The sequence below is a fragment of the Rattus rattus genome, chromosome 5 (assembly GCF_011064425.1).
Source record: "Rattus rattus isolate New Zealand chromosome 5, Rrattus_CSIRO_v1, whole genome shotgun sequence".
Classification (NCBI taxonomy): Eukaryota; Metazoa; Chordata; class Mammalia; order Rodentia; family Muridae; genus Rattus; species Rattus rattus.
In genome coordinates this window covers 107,588,940-107,613,101 of record NC_046158.1, presented here as the reverse complement: position 1 = coordinate 107,613,101, position 24,162 = coordinate 107,588,940, and the positions used below count along the sequence as shown (strand labels likewise).

The 24,162-nt window shown below is 44.6% G+C and overlaps 2 protein-coding genes across 3 annotated transcripts in view; both read right to left on the bottom strand.

Annotated features, from left to right (window-relative positions):
- Nucleotides 1-5,735, bottom strand: part of Tmem87b (transmembrane protein 87B) — a 33,462-nt gene extending 27,727 nt beyond the window's left edge. For both annotated transcript variants that reach the window (XM_032904181.1, XM_032904182.1), the window contains exons 1-3: nt 5,530-5,735; nt 1,256-1,316; nt 154-248 (exon numbers count right to left, since the gene is read on the bottom strand). In XM_032904181.1, coding sequence (XP_032760072.1) covers nt 154-248; nt 1,256-1,316; nt 5,530-5,694 — 321 coding nt within the window. In that variant the 5' untranslated portion in view covers nt 5,695-5,735. The remainder of the gene's footprint in view (nt 1-153; nt 249-1,255; nt 1,317-5,529) is intronic.
- A 15,247-nt stretch (nt 5,736-20,982) lies between these two features.
- Mertk (MER proto-oncogene, tyrosine kinase) overlaps nt 20,983-24,162 on the bottom strand; it is a 74,491-nt gene continuing 71,311 nt past the window's right edge. The window contains exon 18 of the mRNA XM_032902600.1: nt 20,983-22,965. Coding sequence (XP_032758491.1) covers nt 22,452-22,965 — 514 coding nt within the window. The 3' untranslated portion in view covers nt 20,983-22,451. The remainder of the gene's footprint in view (nt 22,966-24,162) is intronic.

The following is a 24,162-nucleotide window of genomic DNA, read 5'->3' as shown; positions in this document are numbered from 1 at the left end:
ACACACTTTCTTTTATTGTCTTAAGTCCCAAGTCAGTTTAGAGCATTTTTAAATGCCCCACTTCTAATCTACTCACCTGGTGTGCTATTGAGTCTCTGTATTTACCATTTTCCTCCACAGCTTTGTAGACACTAACGCCTTGTTCCCACTTACCTCCTCCAGCTCAGGGTACTCATTGTGACAGGTGTGATACTTCAAATGCCACTCTATGGTAAACTTCACAGGTCCGGAGCAACTGAACGACTTCACTGACCAGACAAAGAGTTTTATTGTATGTTAGATACAGTCTAGTAGAAACTTGAGGCTTCAAGAATTCAGTCTGAAACTGACTGTTTTAATAGTAACATGAGTAAAACATTATCTCATTTCTCTGAATCACTGCAAAATGAGATAAATTCATTAAATTTTAACAGCTACCCAAACTTGCTACAACACTTTTCAAATCTAGGTCCAAGGTTGGAATCAGCTAAGCATGCTGGCTTGTTAAGCCGTGGCTCTCTCACTCACTCATCCAAACATGCTGAATGAGTCCTCTGCTGTGTACCATGAAAGGACACAGCAGCTATCAAGAACAATTCCTCTTTGTGGGGCGTTAACAACTGGGTGCTTTTAGAAGCCTAAGAGAACAGGGGCACTAGGACATGATCTAGGGCAAAGGCATGTTACCTGAAAAAAAGCAGTGAAAAAAGTGAAGAGGAGGGCAGAGAGATGCACCGAACCTCACCTAAGTGTGAGCCCAGACCGAGGATGACTGCCTGGATACAGTTAGAACAGACCAAGCAGTCTGACCTTTAGTTGGAATACCAGAAAGCAGCACCAAGCGCTTAAAGTTCTGGCTGGTGTGACTAGGACTGAGGGTTAGGTCTACGGTCAGAGAAAGCTCCTATTGGAGTGAACTGTGCCAGGACAGCTAGTTTCCCCAGAGCAGGATCAGGGAAAGGCCAGAGAAGCCGGAGGGTCTTTCTATAACATAGCTCAGGTGTTTACGAGCAACTCTGTAGAACGTGCTGGATGATGAGCACCAGAAGGCAAGGGTTATTGAGTGTCATCCTAAAGGATGGCAAATCAAGCCCACAGAGAAGGCTGAGAGAAAAGAAAAAAAAAAGATGTATTTTTGCAAACTAAGTCTTAAACGAAATAAAATTCTAAAATATTAGCACCAGTTTAAAAAAATATATTCAGCTTAACATATCTTACATGTTTAAATTAATATATTTATTTATAATATATCAGAATTGAATATTAATATACTTACCAGAAAATCTGATATCAGTAGAGTTAAACATAGTTTTCCTGAATATCAAAGGTCCTGATTTCTAAAGTGAAAAACAAATATAGAAAAATCTTAGTTAAAACTTTCTCTATGGGGGTTGGGGATTTAGCTCAGTGGTAGAGCGCTTGCCTAGGAAGCGCAAGGTCCTGGGTTGGTCCCCAGCTCCGGGAAGAAGTGTAAAAAAAAAAAAAAAAACTTTCTCTATTTTTTAACCATAGTTTTATCTTCTAAATGTAGCACTCTAGTCCTTATGATACTATCTGAGCAGATGATTTTATTTTAAAGCCCCATATTTAGTCTTTGAGCCAAGACATTTTAAAACATAAAACTTGGGCTAGAGAGATGTCTGGGTGGTGAAGAAGCCCTACTGCTCTTGTAGACAGCTGAGTTCAGATCCTAGTACCCATAGCTCCAGCTCCCGGGAAGATGATGCCCACTTCTGACCTCTACAGGTACCTGCATTCATGTGCACATTCTTCCTACCCCTATAGAAAAATTAAAAATAAAAATCTCTAAAATATAAAATTGATCACATCTCTGGCTTAAAATCTTATCGCTGTGTCTATTCCCTAGTTGATGTGAGGATCAGAAGGAGTGGCCCTGCTTTTAAGGATCATGAATTCAAGGGCAGCCTGGGTCACATAGTGAACTTTGTCAGGAATAGAAAGGCCTCAAGGAGTCTCAGTTGGGGTGTGGTGATACACAAGGCAGAAGGGGTTTGTCCATTATGGTTAGTGCTGCTTGGCCATACATAACACAAATGGCACGTTTACATGCTGTTCTCTTCGTATCAAAGTCAAAGTACTTTCAATAAATAGCATCTCTCTCCAAAATGACTTTGTTTACTTACAACATCCTAGAGACCCCACAAACACCCTGCTCACCTCTCCAGCAATGCTTCACTTCTGGAAAACTCTTGCTGCTAGGACCATAGTGGTCAATCTAAAAGCTGCTAATACCTGTCTTGTTTTTCCTTTGCCTACTTAGCTCCTCCTTACCACAAGAACAAGTTCAAAAATCTCCTCCCTGGCTGGAGTGTATAGCTCACAGAGTCTGTTTAGCCTACAAAAGGCCCTGGGTGTGCTCCCCAGTGACCCCAAACCTCCTTTATGCAGTCTCTAGCCACCACTGTATTTCACAACATTAACCATAATTAAAGATGAACAGCTCTTCTCAATAATAAAAATCCTGCAGGAAGGAACCATGCTAAATGAAAGAGTAGTTAGGAATTACAGAGCAGACAGGACAGACACCTCTTTCCCCTTCCCAGCAGTTTCCAAAATATAAAGTCAGCAGCTCAGATCCCCCCTCTCATCTCCACATCCATACACTCATGGATATGGTGAACCGGCACACCACACTAACTGCAGTAGCAGGCGCACTCCTCGTTGCACCAAGTCCTATGCTGTCTGCTGTGAAGATGAAGTCCTCCAGTCAGTCAAGCTTCATTTCCATCCCAACCCCCAGCATATACCTAGTTACTTGCTCATGCTTCCCACCTTAGCTCTCTCCACACCTACCAACATGGTAGGGGTGCAGGCCCTCAACACTTCTGCTCTGACCTCAACGCTCTAACTGTTCTTCTGCCTCCAGACCTGAGCCTTCAATCTACCCTTGAATGGCAGCCAGAATAATTGGCAGTTCTGCCCAAGCCCCTGTAATGGCTCTCAGCTGTTTATACCTAAAATTAACTACTGATGACCCCAGGGTCCACGCAAACCCCAAAAGCCTTGACGAGCATTATAAAAGAAAAAAGTCAAAATCAAAAATTCTGAGTTAGGTGACATAATAAACGGTTTGCTTCCAGCGTCTCTTAAAAAGAGACTTGGCAATTCTGTGCCTAGGAACCACAGTGTTTCCTTCCTCGAAGCCAGATGGCAGTTGCTTTATAATAGCTGGCTTTAACTTTTCCTTTCTGAGGAAGAGGGACGCCTAAGGCTCAGGAAGCTTACAAGGCTAACCAGGGTCGTCCCTGAAGTTACAAACGAAGACAACAAGTGCTGTATTGGAGTAGCTGCTGCAAGTTATTGGTAGAATGACAGTAACATAGCTTTTGATTCTTACCCATGTCAGGGACACCCATGTTCTTAAAAGTAACCCCAATGTACTCACTGGTTCACTAAGCTGGACTTCCATGGACTGAGTACTTTTATCTGTCACTGTGCTATTAGAAATGGTCTCAGAGGGAAAGTCACATAACAGGTACCAATTTCAAGAGAGACATGCTGTTCGAGCTCAGCTCACTTCTGACATGATCTGTCTCAGTCCTATAAGTCCTGGAATTTAAGATTGAAGTCTAGTGAAGGAGACCTATAGTGACCTTAGTACCCTACCTTCCGGAACTTCATTCAACAAACCCACCAAGGTTTGTTCCACTGCTACTGTTCCACTCTTCACAAAGAAAATACCTATTTATCTTTTCAGACTAGCTACACATCTCCACAAATCAGAGTTAGGCTGGCTCCATCAGCACTTGAATAATAATAACCCAAGCATGCTATATGGTATACATAAGTATCTACTCATAAATGAACTGTCCTCAATATTGTGTGAGCATCTTGAGAGAAAGCATTGTATCTAAAATTCATCTTTGCAAGAGGAATGACCAATCTAGCAAATGGCATACGGCGATGCTCAAACTACTTGCTAATTTTTATAGCTAAAAGAATCTTTTTTTCACTTTTGATGAATTCATAAAGATAAATTAAAGTCTTATTCTCCCTGTTCTAAAAGATAAATTGTGACCACTTATTCTAAGAAGAAAATAATCAGTCTGCTTTTTGCAAGGAAAGGCTCACTGACACTACTGATCTGAGCTACACAGGAAATAAACTCAGCCTGACTGAAGCACAGGACAGTCAAAAAACACACTTCTCCGATTGTCAAAAGTACCTGCCAATTTTCCCAGTGCAATTCTTACTGTCCAAAGCATGCTTGACAAAGATCTTTTTATACATGCTCAAGCAGAGTTAACAGCTGTCGTGTAGCTGATTCACTTGCAATGTTCTTATTCCGAGTTTGGAAACTGGCTTAATGCATTTACTACAGAAGCAGCAGGAAACCATAAAGCATTTTTTTATTGCTTTTTATTGATGAGAAATCCAGTAATAGAGATGGGCAGGCCCTATCAGGATAAGTACACAACGATAAGTCTCATTCTCTCTGTTCTAAAAGCTAAATTCTGACAACTTAATATAAGAAAAAAAAAATCATCCTGCTTCTTGCAAACTAGGCTCACTGACACTACCAGCCTGAACTACACAGGAAATAAACTCAGCCTGAACAAAGCACACAATCTCAAAAAATACAGGGCACCTACTCAGAAAAATCTTAAAAATAAATGGATATACTGAGCCTACATTTGATCCTCTGTAGTTTTGGAAGTGTGTGCACCTTCTGATACTACTTTTGGTTGAAGGAATATAAACATAAATGTCATCTTTAGAATTTGGACGTTGTTTCAACGCACCCCAAGCAGATCTGGGTGAGTCATCTAACTCTAGAGATGCTCAAGACAATGCTGCTTCCTGATATCCTGTCTCTTTTGTAAGACTTTCCATAATTTGGTCTCTGCATTGTTCCCACATCATCTCTTAACCACATAGGACGTCAAGTTCTCTAATGGTCTGCCCAGTTAAGGAAGTTTTCATCTACCCATGCCTCCAGACTCACCCTTTAAACACTCCTAAACAAACACCCCGCTCCACATACACACACACGGAAATCCTGAACTGTAATAAAAGCACTAAGGAATATACAGAAACACAAGAAAAAGAAAGGCGAGGTGACTTTACGCATGGCTGTAGAGCATATTCAATTTATGCTCTAACAGAAAGGCTAGACAAACCTTGTGGCCTTGAGGACGTGGTCCCTGTAGCCAAACCTAGCCAAAGTGTTCAGCCCCAACGATGCCGCTGGGAATGCAGAGATTGGAGGCTCTGAACTGAATAAATAAAAGCAAGATCTAGACACACCACGTCAGGACGGGTGGAGAGCCTCACGAACTGCAAGAACGTTTAGGAAGGGAAGCTGTCCTAAGCACACACTGGGACCGTTCTTTCCTGAAACCTACATCAGGCAGAGAAGGGGACGCTCCTTTTCCAGAGCCCAATCTAGACAAAAGGCTCAAGAAGCATGTCAAAGGACAGAGCAGTAGCTATCAAGCCCAAGGCCAGACGGGTCCGCGGGCGAAGCTATCCTGCCGGGGCCCTGAGAGCCTGAGAAGCGCCACGCCTCAATCCCTACAGAGCACTTACGTCATTGACCGTCCTCGTCCAAAGCCCGAGCTCAGGGACTGCATCCACAGCCGCCGGGACCCAGCATAGGAGACACAGGGCAACGCGCAGCATCTGGGCCCCAGCGGGTAGGCGGCAGAGGAGGCCGGGAAGGAGGGAAGCCATAGACCGACAGGCGGCAGCCATCTTGACACGGAAGCCGCACCTGCGCTCCCGGAACTCGGCCACGCCCCGGGGCCGCACCTGGCGCAGCTCCGCCCCTGAAGGGGCAGGCCTACGAGGGAAAAAATAGAGCTTGGGCCGGAGTGCGAAGGGGGATCTTGGGCTGACGCGGGTAGGCGCTGTTAGAGGAAGTGGGGTCGAACCTGGAGGTGGGTTTCAGGGCCAGGCCTGGAAGGACCGGAGGAAGAATGGAGGGGTACGGATGAGAGTACGGAGAAAAACCCGCAGGGCCAAGGAGGAGGCGGGGCCGGGGCGGGGCTGAGGAGGTGAGGCCGCGATGTGGAGGCGGAGCCAACACATTAATTCGGGAGGGGCTATGGTGAGGGGCGTGGCAGGGAGGCGGGCCTTCCCGGGAGGAGGGAAGGCGGAACCGAAGTGTGGAGGCGGGGTTGCAACAAGATTGAAAGGGCCGGACCTGGGCGGAACTAGAAGCCGATTCGAAGGGAAGGTTGAGTGTGGGAAGGTGGAGGCGGGGAAACGGACGGCAGAGAGGAGGGGGAGGAAAAAGAGGGAGGGCCTTCAGGGACCCTAGAAGTTAAAGACCTGGCTACTACGCAGCTGAAAGGTCAGCTTGCAGAGCAAGGCTCGAGGGATAATGGGGCACTCTAATTACAACTTTGCAGAAATTAAGATCCTCAGTACTTGGGAGGTGGAGGTAGGAGGATCGTGGGAATTCAAAGACAGCCCAAGCTACATAGCAAGCGTAAGGCCAGTGGGAGCTGCACAAGACTTGTCTAAAAGCAAAACAAAACACTTGTCAACATCGAAATGCTCTCTACAGGAGGAAAATATGTTTCAAGAGCAATAGTGAGGTCTTACCAGTAGGTGGCACTAGTAAATTGATGATGTTTTATATGAATTTGAATCTTTCCTGAATGTCTTTTTAGTCCCGATTATATTACCGCTAACTTCAATAGGAGTTGCTGTTCATACCTCTAATTTACTTTTAAATAATTAACTATTTTTCAAGCACGTTTAAGTTCGGTAAAATCGAGAGGAATGGATCTCTAGAGAGTTCTAATAGCTCCCAAATACCTTCCCCTGTTAGCAACATTCCACAGGACAAGAAGTGCCTTTAATGGAGACCATTAAACCAATAATCAACTCAGAACTGTATCTTACTGCTCATTAAGTATCTCACAGAGGTATCGATTTCCAAGTAATAGAGTAAACAGGGACGTTTACCTTAATGAAGAGCAAATGGAATATTGAGATGGTCCTGAGGTTAAAGGCACTTGCTGCTAAGCCTGACTACCTGAGTTCTGTAAGGTCCCATAAGGTCCCAGGAACAGACTCGTATATTGTTCTTTAGCCCCCACATATTTCCCACTCAATACATAAATAAAATGTAATTAAAAATTTTAAGAGTAATTACTTTTTTAATTAGATGTTTCTTATTCTAGGGTAATTTCGTTTCCAAGGAAGAGTGGTACTAACATTGCTTCCCTGGGTTAGCTAGGCTGTATTTGTGATCTTCATCCACAGCACTCTGCCTGGGTAAGCTCACTAAAAGCTAACACAGTAAAGAGCCATCAGCCCTGGCCCTGGTTCAGTCCCCAGAACTACAGAAAGAGCTAATCGAACAGGGGAAACTAGGCACATCCTAGGGTGTGGAAAGAAAAGAGTCCGGAGACATGGCTCAGTGTGGTAAGAACTCTGGCTGCTCCTGCAGGGGCCCTGGGTTCTATCCCAGTATCCACATGGCAGCTCACAACCTTTTTCAGCTCCAGTTCCAGGGCGTCTGTTGCCCTCTTCTGACCTCTCTGGGCACCAGGCATCCATGTGGTCCACAAACATACATACAGGCCAAATGCTCATACACAAAATAAATGTAAAATATATATTTAATTTTAAAAGCCTATAACCATTTTAAAAATCCTTATATTTTAGAGACTAATTTAATTTAGATGCTTCTAGAAGCAGTCTCTGGAGTAAGAACTTCAGTTCATCAGGGAAGGATCATAAATGGCAATAAGTTAGTGTTCTGGGGCAGATACTGTGCCCTGAAGTTCCTGTGTTACGTGTTCTAATCTCCAGTTGATCAAATGTGAATGGAGAAAGAGATAAAGTGAGACAAGGTCTTCTGGGTGGGCCCTTATCCAGAACGACTGATATCCCCAGCCCTGGAGGAACCTCAGACACATTCATGGCCCCAGGGAGGACATTGTAAACTAGAGGAGCTGCAACAAGCCCTCGGTAGCCACAGTCAGAAGAATCTAACTGTGTCAACAACTTAATCTTGGACTTTCTGACCCCACAACTCATTGCTGCTGTCTAAGCCTCTCAGCCTTCTGGCGCTTTCTTTCGCTAATCTTAACAAATCAATCCAGAGAATGAGTAAATATGACAGTGAATGGAATGTGGACAAGAAAGACAACATTATTATCCAGTCAGCTACCATGGTGGCAAATGGCATGTAAAAGTGTGTGAGCGCGTCCCGGTCCCTCACCAGGAAGCTGATCGAATGTATAGAAGATGGCTTATGGTAGTCAGACTTACAGTTTTTCAGCTTCATGGTACTGCAAGAGTAGCACACACCCAGTACAGACTGTTCTTAGACTTGATCTTGCCATGGCTGGAGAGGTGTGATGTGGTGCTTTCTGGTGGCCCTGGGTAGCCTGAAGTCAGCAAGCAAAGTGGAAGCTCTGCCGTGTCCTGTGACACCAAGCGGACAGCTCTGTAGGCTGATGTGCCAACATTCGTCTTTCTCCTTAATTGAGATAGCAACTCACTATATACCCCAGTCCTTGAACTCACAACCCTCCTGTTTCCTCCTCCTAGGTGCTAAAATCACAGGACTGTACCACTATACCTGCCCCCCCAACCCCACCTTATAGTACAAACAATTTTATTTACTTCCATAGAATAAAATGAAAAAGATTGCCACTGCACACACATAGGTAATGTATTGTGATTGTTTTCACCCCGTTACCCGCTGGGGTCTCCCTACCTTTCCCTCTAAACTTCACTTTCTTCCCAATTAGTCCTCTCAGATTGAGCCCTTCAACATCTATTATGGGTAGAGGAGATGCCCATGGTGCCCTAGCCCTTCCTGAGGAGTTGTGGACTGTTAGTTGTCCTGGAACCTGCTCTGTAGACCAGGCTGGCCTCCTCACAGAGATCCACCTGCCTCTGCCTCCCAAGTGCTGAGACTAAAGGTATGCGCCATATTGCCTCATAAATGACTCTCATGGGATAACACACATGTGCCACTGTGGCCAGCTAGTGTGACATATTTGAATAGCCTCTCATTCCAGTTTCAGGTTACAGATATGCATGTTCAATTTGAGATGCTTTCTACTTATGATGGCTGTGTCCAAACATAACCTCATCAAGGGTCAAGGAGCAGAGGTGCTTACCTCAGTTTACCCTTGGAGTATGGCTATCCCTGGGAGGGCAGTTTAAGTCCCACGAGAAAGGCAGAATAGCTTTTCCAGAGTTTGAGGAAAGCAAAGAAATAGAGAACATCACAGCTGGACGTCAATTCAGACATGCAGGATAGAAAGGCCAGGAAGAACTCTACAAGGACCCCTGAAGAAACTCACCCTGCAACTCTTGCAGACGAACTCACATGGTGTTTGGGATTTGCTTCAAAACAATACAAAAAAGATAGAAGGGAATGGACAACGATAAAATAAGATGAGCTATGAATTAATTTTTAAATTTGTTATTATTGTTATTTTATTTTTATGGATATAGATGTTTTCTTTGCAGACATGTTTGCAGTGTGTGCACAGAGGCCAGCGAAGGGCATCAGATTCCTTGGAACTGGAGTTGTAAGTGTCATGTGGGTACTGGGAGCAAGCCTGGGTGCTCTAGAAGAACAGCCAGTGTTACTAAACCCCAAACTGTCTCTCCAAGCCTGAACTGATGGTTTTCTTTCCTTTTTAAAGCCTGGAGATGGATATGTGAGCAGCCACGCAACCCTTCTGCCTGTTTATATACGTTTAGCCCTTCATAGCAATAAGGTTATTGCATTGGAGATTTTTGCTGGATGTAATAATAGGGTCTAAGTTTACATCCTATGTAAAACAATGATAAACCAGGCCAAATGTATGAAACCATTGGTTTTAAGATACTGGACTTAGGGTGATAAAAGACAATTTTCCCAAAGGAATACAAAGTGTGTACACACACACACACAAACACACACACACACACACACACACACACACACACACACAATGGGGAGGGAGGGTAAGGGAGATTAAGCCCTAAGGCTCCTCCTATAATTCCTACCTCAAGGACATTGTCAGGCTGTGGAACAGGAGAGAAGAATCCAGACAGGGGCAGGCTCTGAGAAGCCGGGGCTGGGAATTCAGTGTGAGCAAAGGCACTGGAGTGCGCATGAGGAATCGGGGGAAAGAGAGAGTGGAATAGAGAGAGACTTTCTGAAATCCACAGGAGCCCCTTTGACTCTTCAGCAGGGACCCTGAGTGCTGCATGTGGAGAAATCATCACTGTTTCTTTTCCTTCAGAATTCTGATCATGCCAAACAAACAAACAAACAAACAAAAAGGATGGATACTCATTTGCCCTAATATTCACATATAACCTACACACCTTCTCCCGGACACTTTTGAGTATCTTACACTTGAAAAGGATTACATCTATTTAGTTACTTAGTTTTCTACTAAGGGAGCAGGCACATACCATGATGCACATGGAGAGGCCAGAAGACAGCTCCCGAGTCAGTTCTCTCCTACCATGGGGATCACTGGGATCAACTCACTCAGGCAGCGAGGTTCAGCAGCTAGAGCCTTTATCCTGTCTGAGAGGTCTTTAATCTCAAGTACGTTGTAAATGTAAGCAGTGTTATACTGCCTTGTGGCGGGAGTAAAGGACGAAGGGGTGTGGTTCTGGAGAGTGTCTGTCTTGCATACTAACTTTGTTTCATTTCCTGATGTCGAAGGAACTTTCCATCAGAATATCTGGATCTGGGGTTGGGGATTTAGCTCAGTGGTAGAAGCGCTTGCTAGGAAGCGCAAGGCCCTCAGTTCGTCCCCAGCTCCGAAAAAAAAAAAAAAAAAAAAAAAAAAAAAAAAAAAAAAAAGAATATCTGGATCTAGTTTTGTGGGACTTTTTTTCCCAAATGAGAGTACAGTTTTTTCCATGTCTAATGAGACAATCACATGATTTTCCCCCTTGTGTTAGTAACATGATATAATTAACTTTTATAGACTAATTGAGATTAAAGTCCATACTTTTAATTTTGGTAAAATACATACAAGATAAAGATACCATGTTAGTTGTTTTCAGGGACGTAGTTCAGTAACATCGATGGCATTCAGGATTTTGGGCAGCCACTGCCACCGTTCACGTTCAGAATCTTCTCCTCCTTCCCAGATGGAATTCTGCACCCATTTAACACTGACATTGCAGTTCTCCGGCCCAGTCACCATCTTATCACCTGCCTCTTTGTGTCTGACTACTCTAGAAGCCCCAAGTCCATGAAGTTACATAATATTTTCCTCTGCACAGCATCTTCATGGTTCACCCACACTGTAGCATCAAAATTCCCTTCCTTTGGGCTGGAGAGATGGCTCAGAGGTTAAGAGCACTGACTGCTCATCTAGAAGTCCCGAGTTCAAATCCCAGCAACCACATGGTGGCTGACAACCATCTGTAATGGGATCTGGTGCCCTCTTCTGGTGTGTCTGAAGACAGCGACAGTGTACTTATATAATAATAAATAAATCTTTAAAAAAAAATTCCCTTCCTTTAAAGAGTGAATTGTGTTCAGTCGTACCAGTAGATCTTATGTTGTTTATCCCTGCATCTGTTTTTTGTTTGGTTTGGTTTTGCTTTTTTGAGACAGGGTTTCTTTGTGTAGCCCTGCCTGGGTGTTCTGGAACTCACTCTGTATATCAGGCTGGCTTCGAACTCACAGAAATCCACCAGCCTCTGCTGACCACATGCTGGGATTAAAGGTGTGCACCACCACCTCCCGTATCCGTGCACCTGTCGATGAACGTTTTTCTTCTTTCTACCTTTGGCTTTTGTGAATGCCAACGCTATGGACATTTGTGTATATGTTCTTATTTAATGGCTTTTATTTTAAACTTCATTTTTAAAAATTTACACACACACACACACACACACACACACACACACACACACACACACACACACATGCCATACGCCAAAATGGACCAGGCTCACAGACTATACAACTCAATGAACTTCTGTAAAGTTAAAATAGCCCCTCAGAATGGAGGCTGTTTATTTTTTAGATAGGCTCCTACTGTGTAGCCCAGGCTAGCCTGCAGTTCATGATTCTCCCACCTCTGTGTGGAGAAGTGTTGGAATCACTGGACTGCACCACCATACCCAGCTCCTAACACTGCTGGTGCCTGACTTTTAGATGGCCTGGGTTTGAGTGGTGTGAATTGTTTTCGAGGGCTGGTGTTGGCTTTCATTTCTCTAATGGCAGATGATGCTGGCTTCTTTTGCTTATTGGTCATTTGCACAGATTGGGAGAAATGTGAATTCAAGTTCTTTGCTCCATGTAAAACTGGTTTCTTTATTTGTTCTCTTATTATTAAGAGTTCTTTATATATTCAGGATTCATATCCTTTTTTCATTTAGCCTGATAATCTGTGGACTTATTTTGTGTGTGTGTGTGTGTGTGTGTGTGTGTGTGTGTGTGTGTGTGTGTGTGTGTGTTTTGTTTTGTTTGTTTTTGTTTTTTGGTTTGTTTGTTCTGCTGTTTTTGGTTTTGTCTTGAGACAGGGTCTCATATAACCCAGACTGACTACAGACTCACTAAGTAGCTGAGGCTGGTCTCGAACTTTTGGTCCTCTTGCTTCCGCATCTGCTGCTGGGATTATAGACATATGCCACCAATCTGGTTTATTTGGTTCTGGGGATTGAACCCAGGGTTTTGTGCACGCTAGGAAGCAGCACTACCAACCGAGCCATATCCCCAATCCAATTGCTATGTTTTGAGTAGAAAATTTTAATCTGTTTACAATTAGTGAACTAGGCATCATTTGTAAAAAGAAAAAGAGAAAGAAAGAAAGAAAGAAAGAAAGAAAGAAAGAAAGAAAGAAAAAGAGGTTAACACAGAGCTAACTCGAAGACTTTCTGGACTTGGAAAATACATTCAGTAAACCACAAACAGACCCATCAGCAAAATGTGGAACTTGCATCAAGTCAAGGATTTGAGTAATCATCCAATCAAAAAAACCGTAAAAACATGACGCACAGAATTAACCCATGAAAGTCATAAAACCCTTAACAATAATTCCCATCTCTGATAGAAGGGCACAGCGAGACCCAGAATTTTAGTAATAATATGACGAGAAATATTCAGTTAAAATACTAAACACAGGAGTAACTGATACTGTCCTACACAGGAGGAAAAGGCAGTCAGTAGCAACTGTCCCTACGGAGGACTACCTGGCAGTCATCAGGTAAACGCTTTATTATAAGCAGGCCTCTATTTGTAAATAATTTCAGAGAAATAAAATGACTTTTAAGTACTTTTATTAGTCTTTTGACACAAGATCTCACCAGGTAGCCCTGTCTGTCCTGGAATATTTATGTAGAGCAGGCTGGCTTTGAACCTGAAGCGATCTTGTCTCTGCCTTCCCAATGCTGGGATTATAGGTATGTGCCTCCACACCTACTGACACTTCTAATGGAGACTATCAATAAAGGAAAAGGAGTCATTAAAAAGAAAAACAGATAGACTTTACAAAAGAAAAGAAAGAAATAAGTCATTGGGAGTGTGGTACCAATGTCCCCTGTGTCTCTGACCCAGTTTGGAAGACGGGAATGGGTAAAATAGAAGTTTTAGTCAACAGAGAAACAAACAAGCAAACATATGGCTATTCCAGATCGGGAGAAGTACACTGACTGGAATGAAACCCTCATCAGAGGGCCACGGAGACTGCATAGTCCATAGAGCATGCCCTATGTGAGCATCAGACCTTATTTTGGATTCCTGGAGTCTGTTAAAAAAAAAAAAAAGCCAGGCCTGTGATGAACCTACAATCTCAGTGCTGGGGTGGCAGAAGCAAGCAGGTCCTTGGGGCTCACCAGCCAGCCAGGCTAGTCACTTGGTGAGCCCCACTCTCAACAAAAGACCCTGTCTCAAAAACTAAGGAGGAGAGCAATTAAAAAAGATACTCACCACCCGTACATGCATACACATGCAGATGCACTTTTACACACACACACACACACACACACACACAGAGAGAGAGAGAGAGAGAGAGAGAGAGAGAGAGAGAGAGAGAGAGAGAGAGAGCCTAACACTGTCAGAAGAGAAAACTAGCAACTTGAGGGAGGCTCATTAGAGATAACATCTGAGGTACAGAATGAGTGAGAGCTAGAGAGACAGCTGGGCCTAGGAAGGAGAAACTGATCCTTAAAACAAGCTGTCAGCAAATTCGGGGTAGGCAGTGACCTGCCTGCCTCCAACCTGCTCAGACGGCTAGTGGTGTGAAGCTGTCATGGTTTTCACCCACTAATGAGCCTTTCCTCCTGAGGTACACAGGGCAGGCCTTAGAGCCTGCTTCCGGGAAGTTTATGTAGCCAAGGGTTTCTTAGTCTTTAAGCAGGACTTACAAGTCAGGCTGACCACTTCGCTGTGACCACCGATAGAATCAACAAACCACGCAAAGTAGAGCGTTCTGAGCCATACTCTGTAAGAAAAGACTGTAAGAACTTGTCCATTACCTTCTCTGGCTACTAGACAACAAGGTCGAGACGGTCATTGTAAGATCCCGACCTCAGAGCCGGGCTCCCTCCTCTGTGTCTGTGAACAGAGGATTCATTGTACACTAACGCTGCCAGGAAACACGTCCTTGGATAGATTTATAATTGTGTTCTCTGAACAAAACAACTTTAAAAAATCATATATTTAAGGAGCAGAAAGGTTAATTCTTTTTTTTTTTTCTGGAGCTGGGGACTGAACCCAGGGCCTTGTGCTTGCTAGGCAAGCGCTCTACCACTGTGCTAAATCCCCAACCCCAGAAAGGTTAATTCTTAAGTTTAAGAATAACTCTTAAACTTATTTAAGATAGCCCTTAAATTTTAAAAAAAAAAAATTTATGGGGTTGGGGATTTGGCTCAGTGGTAGAGCGCTTGCCTAGAAAGCTGGGTTGGTCCCCAGCTCCGAAAAAAAGAAAAAAGAAAAGAAGAAAAAAAAATATTTATATTTAGAATCCATATGACCCCTGCATGTTTTTTTTTCACTTTATACAACAGGATTCTATTTGAATAATATTTACATCATAAATACATTTGTGATCACTGAGTTATTCTTCAACAACAGGGGCTCAGGTAACTCAGGCTGGGCTCAGATTCTACATGGTCAAGGATGATCTTGAACCCCTGATCCGTCTGCTTCTACTTCTAAGTCTCTGATGGCCGGTGTGCGACACCTCACTCATTTAATGCAGTGCTGGAGATGGACGATCCCCTCGTGTGTCCTGGGCAAGCACACTACCAACCGAGCCTCACCTCCAGGCTCTCAAATCCCATTTTACCAAAATATGCTGTACATTGAGGCATTCTAGAGTAGTGGTCTGTGGGTTAAGATTTTTAGGAATAATTGCATCTAAGTAGGTGAAATAAGTAATTGGACAAACTCTATGTTAAACAGAAGAGTAGTTTTGCAATCTTCTCTTTATTGAAAAGCGAGGAAACAGAATCTAACGGAGGAGCACTGCACATTAGTGACATGTTCATGGAAGGCTTCCTGACTTCCCGTTATCTCTAGAGTCAGCAGAGGTCTTTGGAGAAGTGGAAGCTGCTGTTGTGCAACTTTACTGTTTTTCCACAGAGTCAGCAGAAGCCCCCACTTGCTTAAGCCATTGATGCAGACACGGTACAGCATCTTGACTTTGTGAATGAGGACAGCCAGAATGGGCTCAATTCTGAGAACCAGGATGGGGTTTGACCATTTCCTGTGGGGAATTTCTATTTAGTCTGGTGGACTTGGCGGGCGGGGCAGAGAGACAGAGAGACAGAGACAGAGACCCGGGGCTTACATTCTGACCCACCTCATGTCCCTATATTCTATAGGTAAAATTTCCACACATGGGGGAGGGACACCAAGGCTTACATGGTAACTGGACCAAATTGTGCAAAGACAGGGCAGCAACTTGCAGGCTCCAGAACCCAATAGTTTGCCTGAGGTGAGGAGCGAGGAATGTCATCCTTCAATCTGCACTTCCCCAATAACGCATCTCTGCCTAAGTGACTCTCTCTCTCTCTCTCTCTCTCTCTCTCTCTCTCTCTCTCTCTCACACACACACACACACACACACACACACACACACCTCTCTCTCTATATATCATCCTCATACCCTCCCTTTTCCCTCCCACTCTTCCAACACATCCCTTTTCAACCTTCTTATCTTCTCCTTAAAAAAAAAAAAAAAAAACAAAAACAACAACAACACTCTGAGTCCAGTTAGTGCTACCTGTGTGTGCACTGGTCTGGGGCCATCAGAGCATGGGCAACCTACTGGTGCCACACCCCTCCTCCAGTAGCTCCTCAGTAAGGGTGGGACATTGTGAGCCCCTCCCCATCTGAGCTGGAACGTTGACTGACTTACGCACATAACCACCACTCCATTGGTACAGTAGCCACATTCTGTCTAGAAGATAGCATTTCACAACAACCACCTGGCCCTCAATCCCACAGCTCTTGCATTTTTCCTCTCCTTCTTGGATGTCCCCTGAGCCTTGAGGTAACTGACATCAATATCCCATGTAGGACTAAGCACCTAACGGTCACTCTCAGCTCTTTGGCACTTCCAAGCAACTGCGCTGACAGCTGCCCAGTGCAAAAAATTCTCTGAGCTAGGTTAATGCAGTGCCTAAGTATAAATGTTTAGGAGGCAACTTGATCATATGTCAGGGAAGAGGTTTCCAATATGACAAACGTTGGTGGTCTCCCACTGCGTAGGGAATGAAACCTCAAATTAGGAAGAACCTCAAGCAAGTTTTCAAGGACAGAGTTCTTTCAAAGACTGTCTCATCCCCTTCCTATGCAGGGCAGTGTAACAGAAGATACTGGTGTCTTGCCCAAGGAAACCAGGCATGGATAGCTTCCATCCAACCCTTTCTTCTGGCCAGATGGGTCTGTGCTTTGTTTATTTTTTCCTCAAAAGACCTTGCATCTCTCATTAAGAAAGGGAAGAAAGAGCTAGAACAAGTAAAGAAAAGAAAGGGAGAAGGAAGAGGAGGAGAAGAAAGAAAAGGAAGAAAAAGAAGAGGAGGAGAAGGAGGAGGAGGAGAAGGAGGGTGAAGAAGGGGAGGAAGGGGAAGAGGGGGAAGAGGGGGAAGGCGACAGAGGCGGAGGCGGAGGCGGAGGCGGAGGGAGAGATTCCCTTCCCTCCCCGCAGCCACACTGCCAGACAAGTCTCACCCTGCAGACCGCAGTGTCTCTGGTGTTTATTTACTCCCTTCCTTGTGGCCGCCCAGCCATATTCCAAGCTAGCAGAACACAATGACCTGACTAGTTCCTTCCCATTTCCTCTGTCAGCCTTTTTACTTTGAAAACAGACTTGAGCATATACAGAGAGAGTAGGAAAGGTTCTTTATAGTAAATGCAAGCGACAGTATGGGAGTTTGGGAGAGTCAGTGGTCTCCACATTTTCAAATGTTCAGGGCTATGGCTGAACATACAGACCCAAGGTTCTCAGGGAGGAGGCTTAGGCGCGTAGAGCCATGATGGTGAAGGGGAAAGTGTGATAAAAAGCTTTCACGCTGATTAAATGGGAGTTCTTAACAAGCTGACTCAGAAAATGGCATTACATAGAAATAAGAAGTTTAAGCTAAAGGTTCTGCCTTGATTGCTAAATCAAACTTTAAGACAGGTGGCTTACCAACGGGCTTGACTGCACAATTTAGAAAAATAAAAGAAATTAAGCTGTATTTCAAATTTCATCACAATTACGTTTGCTGAAGCTGTACCTTTTGAAACTCTCATTAGGACTCCTTGCTCATTAAACCCCCTTTCCCTTACAAACTCCGTCAAGGAACGACCCTGTTTGCCAGCTGCCCAGAGAGCAAATCCTGCTTGCTTTAAGACAACCAAAACTGTGCCTGTTTAGTTGATCAGAAATGTAGCCTTTATTTTTTAAAAGATTTATTTTATGTGTAGAAGTGTTTTTGCCTTCAAGGATATCTATGTACCACATATGTGCACCTCCTGTGGAGGTCAGAAGAGGGCGTCAGGTCCTGTGGGACAAGTTACAGACAGCTGTGAGCCGGCATGAGGGCGCTGAAATCCAGCCCCAGTCCTCTACAAAAGCAGTCAGTGCTCTTCGTGCCCAGCCATCTTGCCAGCCCCAGTAATGTAACGGTCGCTGTAACCACAGTTCTTTGATCCTACAAAACTCACTGAATTGCTCAGAAAGTATAACTTAGGTGTGGGGAGTACCTGAAAGCTACCACCCTGCAGCTAAAGATTCTAGCTGAAAGCTATATAACCTGTGAGAGGCTTTTGATCGGGGCCAAAACCTCCTTGAACAATGGCTAGAGATTAGGGCTGGGTGCTACAATAGTTTCTCCTTTTCAGTCTTTTTTTTTTTTCTTTTTTTCTTTTTTTCGGAGCTGGGGACTGAACCCAGGGCCTTGCGCTTGCTAGGCAAGCGCTCTACCACTGAGCTAAATCCCCAACCCCTCCTTTTCAGTCTTGGTGTACATGTTTGAACCTCAGAGAGCTTTGGGTGCCTTGCAGCTGTGGTTATGGATGGCTGTGGGCTGCTGTCTGGATGCTGAGGTCCGGTTGGAGAGCAGCCAGAGTTTACAACCACAGACTCCAGTCTCCTTCAAATTCTTTAACAATGTTTTTGACTACCATGTGCATGGGTTCATAGGTGGGTGGGTGCTTGGGTGGGTGGGCAGGTGTGTGCGTGCGTGCATGTGCATGCTATTGCCCTTGTTCAGAGGTCAGAGGACAGCTCGTGGCACCAGTTCCTCCTTTCTACCATGCAGCTTATGAGGCCTATGAGTTGAATTCAGGTAGTCAGGCTTAGTGGTAAAGCACCTTTGCTCACAGAGCCATTTCACAGACCCAAATTCTCTAAATTCTTGGGTTTGTTTGTTTTTTTCCATCAACAAGAAACTTTGCACAAGTGTTAAAAAGTATTTTATTATCTGGAAGTGGTGATGCACACCTTTAATCCCAGTACTCAGGGGCAGGCAGATCTCTGTGAGTTTGAGGCCAGCCAGGTCTATGAAGGGAGTTCTAGAACAGTCAGGGCTTTTACACAGAGAAGCCTGTCTTGAAAAACAAAACAAACAAGCAAAAAGTATCTTAAATTAAATTTTAAACTAGTCACAAAATTTCATTAATGCATGTTTAAAATAGTTTTAAAAGCATGACCTCTTAAGATTTATTTTTATTTTGTGTGTGTGTGTGTGTGTGTGTGTGTGTGTGTGTGTGTGTGTGTGTGTGTGTGTGTGTATGTGGGGCCAGGGAGTTAGATCCCCTAGAGCTGTTCCAGGTACTTGTGAGACACCTGACGTGAGTGCTGAGGATAGATCTCTGGTCTTCTGCAAGAGCAGCAAGCTCTTGCAACTACCCAGCCATCTCTCCAGGCTGTTTAAAAATATTTGTGCATTTTTATTTTCTGTGTATGAGTGGGTTTTGCCTGACCGCCTGTACATGCACCATGCATGTGCCTGGTGCCCACTCTCCATCAGAGAATGTCAGATTTATTGGATCTGGAGTTACAGACAGCTGTGAGCTGCTAGGTGGGTGCTAGGAACCAAAGCCAGGTCCTATGCAGGAGCAGCCAGAGCTCATGACCGCTGAGTCACCTCTCCTGCCCCATAGCACAGTCTTTATAGGCTATGACTGTCTCTGTCCGTCCTTGCACTAATAAAATGTGATGCTGGCATTTGATAAGGACGCAGATTCATCTAAGCTCCTCAGAACCTTCACACAGTGACAAAGGAGCCACCCTGGGGATGGGGACTCTGGGCTGGCAGCTGGGGCCAGGACTCAGCTGTGGGAAGCTGCAGCCCTGAGCCCTGTATACTCTGATCCCTGAAGCCTGCTGGTAGCCTGAGTGAACCAACTCTCGAGTTTGAAGCAAACAGTTCTGATGATGCCAACGGCCCGCAATCCCTAGGCAGTGTTTCCATGGGTGGCTTCCGGCTACTGCCCTCAGTCGGCCTCTTACAGCCCCAGCCTTCCCCGTCTGTGGAGCAGGGATTGTGTCATACCTACCAGGAAACTAAGTGAGCACCATGCTGGCACAGCGTGGGCAGTATCTGTATGCTTATTAAATGTTTAGAAGCTTCGGAGTAGAATCCTGTGATGTGGATGAGTGTCCCCCAGGGGTTCCCAGAGTGAAGCTATTGGGAACTAGTGAAATGCGTAGGAGCTGAGATCTACTGGAGGTCCTTCAACCTTTGGAATTGTATTCCAGAAGGCAACCGTGGGACCCTGCCCTCTCTGCTTCCTGGCTGGTGGTGTGCACACCAGCATGTGTTCCTTTGACCTTTACCATCCGCCATCTTACCAAAGATGGGACCAGGGGGTTGCCCTATCTAGGCTTGTAATCTCCATATTGTAGGTTAAATAAACTTACTTTCTTTGCTTCTTTCTTCCCTCTTCCCTCCTTTTTTCTTTTGTCCTTCGTTAGTTCATTTATTAATTGCCTCTAGAGTTTTGTTGTAATGTGAAACTTACTAGCAGAAACTCTAAAACACGTGATTACTTAAATATTCTAAAGACACACAGTAAAGGGAGTGGACAGACACAGGGTGGGGACAAGGCGGGTGCTCAACGACTGGTGGCTGAGCCAGAAATGGCAGAAATGGCAGAACTCTACAGCCTGAGCCCTGGGCCTGCTCCGCCCACCTCCTGTGAGTGACAGCTCTGCAGTAAAATATGACTCACTGCTCAAATGCTTCCACATCGTCTCAGAGCATGTATAATCTTAAATCCTTTATTATTTTTATTAATTTATTGTGTGTGTGTGTGTCCATGTGGAGGACAGAGCACATCTTTGTTGGCTCCCTCTTCCCAACATGTCAGTCCTGGGGATGAAACTCAGGTCACTGGGCTTGGTTACAAGTACCGTTAGGAGCTGAGCCATCTTGCCAGCCATTCCTCTATGGACTCCTGGGATGGTTTGTCCATGTCCCTCAAAGCAATGGTAAGAATGGGCACAGGAACGGTGGTGAGGGCCAGCCATTAAGGGAACTCCTTTGCAGAGGAAGGTATCGGGGCTGCTGGTGACGGCCATCTCTCCACATCTGAAGCACGCGAACACATTCTTCCTCATTTGCATTTTATTAGGAAGTCATCAGACAATCAGTTGAACATTAAACAAATCATTTTTACCACACACACGATGTGTGGGGGCATGCCCGGCTTCTCCTGAAGGTCAAAAACGAAGTCAAACCTGACATTTCTTTTTATAAACACTTATACATTTAATACTGTGGAAAAGAAGACAGCTTTAAAGGAGCGACATTGATTCTGTACAAATGTTAACACTGAGGGATACATTCTGAGTTCTGCAAGGTCAGTGAAATAAGTCATCTTTTATTAAAATATAATATCCTTGTCTCTTTCCACCATATACATATATATTCTCTCTTTAAATAAATATATTATGTATTTTACTTATATTTTTCTTACGTATGTATATTCGTGTGCATGTGTGTATGTGTGTGTGTATACACAAAAAACAGTATCAAATATTCACTCCTCAGGTGCTGGCCACCTTTTTTCTTTGAGACAGGGCTCACTTGGCCTGGAACTCACCTGGGTAGCTGGCCACTGAGCCTCAGAAATCCATCTGAGAGCATCTCCCCAGCACTGAGATCACAGTGTGTGCCACCACATTCAAAGTTGTGTTATGTCAGATCTAGGAATCAAACTCACGTCCTGGTGCTCACAAGTCAGGGACTTTACCCACTGAGCTATCTCCCCTAGCCTCTGTGTTTTCATTCTGCACTGCTTTGGGATCTTGGGATGGAATGCAGGGCAGTCCACAGGCTAAGCACACACTCAGCTGCTGAGCCACACTCCCAGCCTTACTATTGGTTTACCTATTTTTAGGTTTATTTTTATTCATGTGCCTGTGTGAGGGTCTGCCTCGTGTGTGCAGGTACCCTCATCAGTCCTCTAGACCTGGGGTTACAGGTGGTTGTGAGCCCTCTGATTTAGTTGCTGGCAACAGTATAAAAGGAATCTTTATTAAAAAGTCGTCTCTCAAGACCTTGGTTATGTATTTATTTGCAAAACTGACTCAATGGCTTTCACCTGGTGCTGTCAGGCCATGGACTCGATTTGGTAAGAAGAGCAAACACCAAAACATCAGGTATAACCAGTGTGGTGGTTTGAATAAGAATGGCCCCAATAAGCTCATAGGTTTGAATATTTGGTCTCCGGTTGGTGGAATTGTCTGGGAAGGATTAGGAGGTGTGGCCTTGTTGAAGGAGTTCTGTCACTGGGAGCAGGCTTTGAGGTTTCACAAGACTGGTGCCATTTCCCAGAGTGCTCTCTGCCTCCTGTTTGCTATTCAAGATGTAAGCACTCAGCTGTTCTTGGCACCGTACCTTCCTTCTGCAATCACGGACTCTAACCCTCTGAAACTGTAAACCTAGCTAAATACTTTCTCTTAAAGATTGCCTTGCTCATGATGCTTCGTCACACGCAACAGCAAAGTATCTAAGACAACCGGATCCATGAAGCAGTATTTGCTTGGTTCTGTCATGCCTCCTCTCGGCTGGTCTCACATCAGAACTTCAGAGTCTCCCGAGGAGTCGTCTGCAAACAGAAGTTCATCTGGTGATGGGCTCCCCAAGGGTAGCGTACTATGGTGAGACCAGGAGATGCCATTTTTGGTGAGTCTGTCCTCTGGTAACACACCATCTTTTCCAGCTGTGACTGTAGCAAATGGAGTGGAGGCCACATCTTCCCATTCCTCGTTGCCCCCATTTAAGATGTATCTTTCCTCATGAAGGTTGTTCTCGTGAACTTCCGCCATGACCACGCTGACAGCAGCGCCTGATGTGCAAGAGGCAATGATGGAGTCAGGATCAATGTTCATGTCTAGCCCTGCGAGGGAGGACCTGTTGGCTAGGCCCTCGCAGCTCTCTAGTAACTGTGTATTGATGTAGATGATGGATTCTTTGTCCTGGGCATCAGGCAAACTCTCGGAGAGCTTTTCCAGCTGCAGCCTCAACACTGAGAAGGTGGGTCGGTCCAGGGGATCAGCACTCCAGCAAGAGTACATGATTTCATACCTGATAAGAGACAAGTGAGTGTTACCTAGCAGACCCAGAACCCGCAGTGCAGCCACCCCTTCCGCCTCAACCAATGCTTAATTTCATTCCATTTTAATTAGTTTTTGTGCTACTTTTTATGGAAATGAATAAGTGGGGGAAGTGGTCTAATGGTTATTCAACTTTTAAAATGTTTCATGTGATGTGTGTGTATATGTGTGTGTGTGTGTGTGTGTATGTGTATGTGTGTGTGTGTGTGTGTGTGTGTGTGTGGTAATATGTACTTGTGCATGTGTATATAGAGGCTTGGGGGGCATCTGATATACTGCTCTACCCCTGTTCATTTTATTCCTTTGAAACAGGGTCTCACTGAACCAGGGACTTGCTGTTTTGGCTGGATTGATTGGCCAGGAAGCCCTGGAATCCTCACATCATCTCTGCCCCTAACAGCACTGAGGTTAGAGGCACCTCACCGCCAGGCCAAGCTGTGAACATGGGTGCTGGGGACTGACTTCAGGTTGTCATGCTTGTTCAGCAAGTACTCTTACCTACTACGCCATCTCTCCAGCCCCTTGTCACACACACACACACACACACACACACACACACACACACACACACACACACCTTTCTGTTGCTAAAAATAGAAGATGCATCTGGCAATTGTATCTCCTTTTGCAAATAAACGGATGTCAAATCCATTTTGTATACAGACTTGGCAATCAAACCAATCATCTCTGTAAATAAAGTTTTATTAGAACACAGCTATGCCTATTTGCCATCTGTGCTTTTGCTACACTTGTGGCATTGAGTGGTTGCTACAAAGGGCCCTCAAAGCCACAGGCTCATCTACGTGAATGCTTAGTCTGCAGTTGATGAAACTGTTTGGGAAGGACTAGGAGGTGTGGCCTTGACAGAGGAGGTTTCAAAACCCACACCACACCCTTTTCAGGCTTTCTCTCTCTGACTTATGCTTGTGCACAGTCATGGACTCATCTCTGAAACTGTAAACAAGCCCCCAAGTAAATGCTTTCTTTCATAAGCTGTCTTGGTCATAATGGTTCTGCACAACAACAGAACAGTAACTAAGACATTTACCAAACAAGTTTGCTAACCTCTGTCTACACCATTAAATTGAATTCTTACCAAGAACTTGGAGTATTTGGACCAGTGGACTAAGTAAGGAGGACCCAGAGCTAGAGAGCACATGAAGAGTGA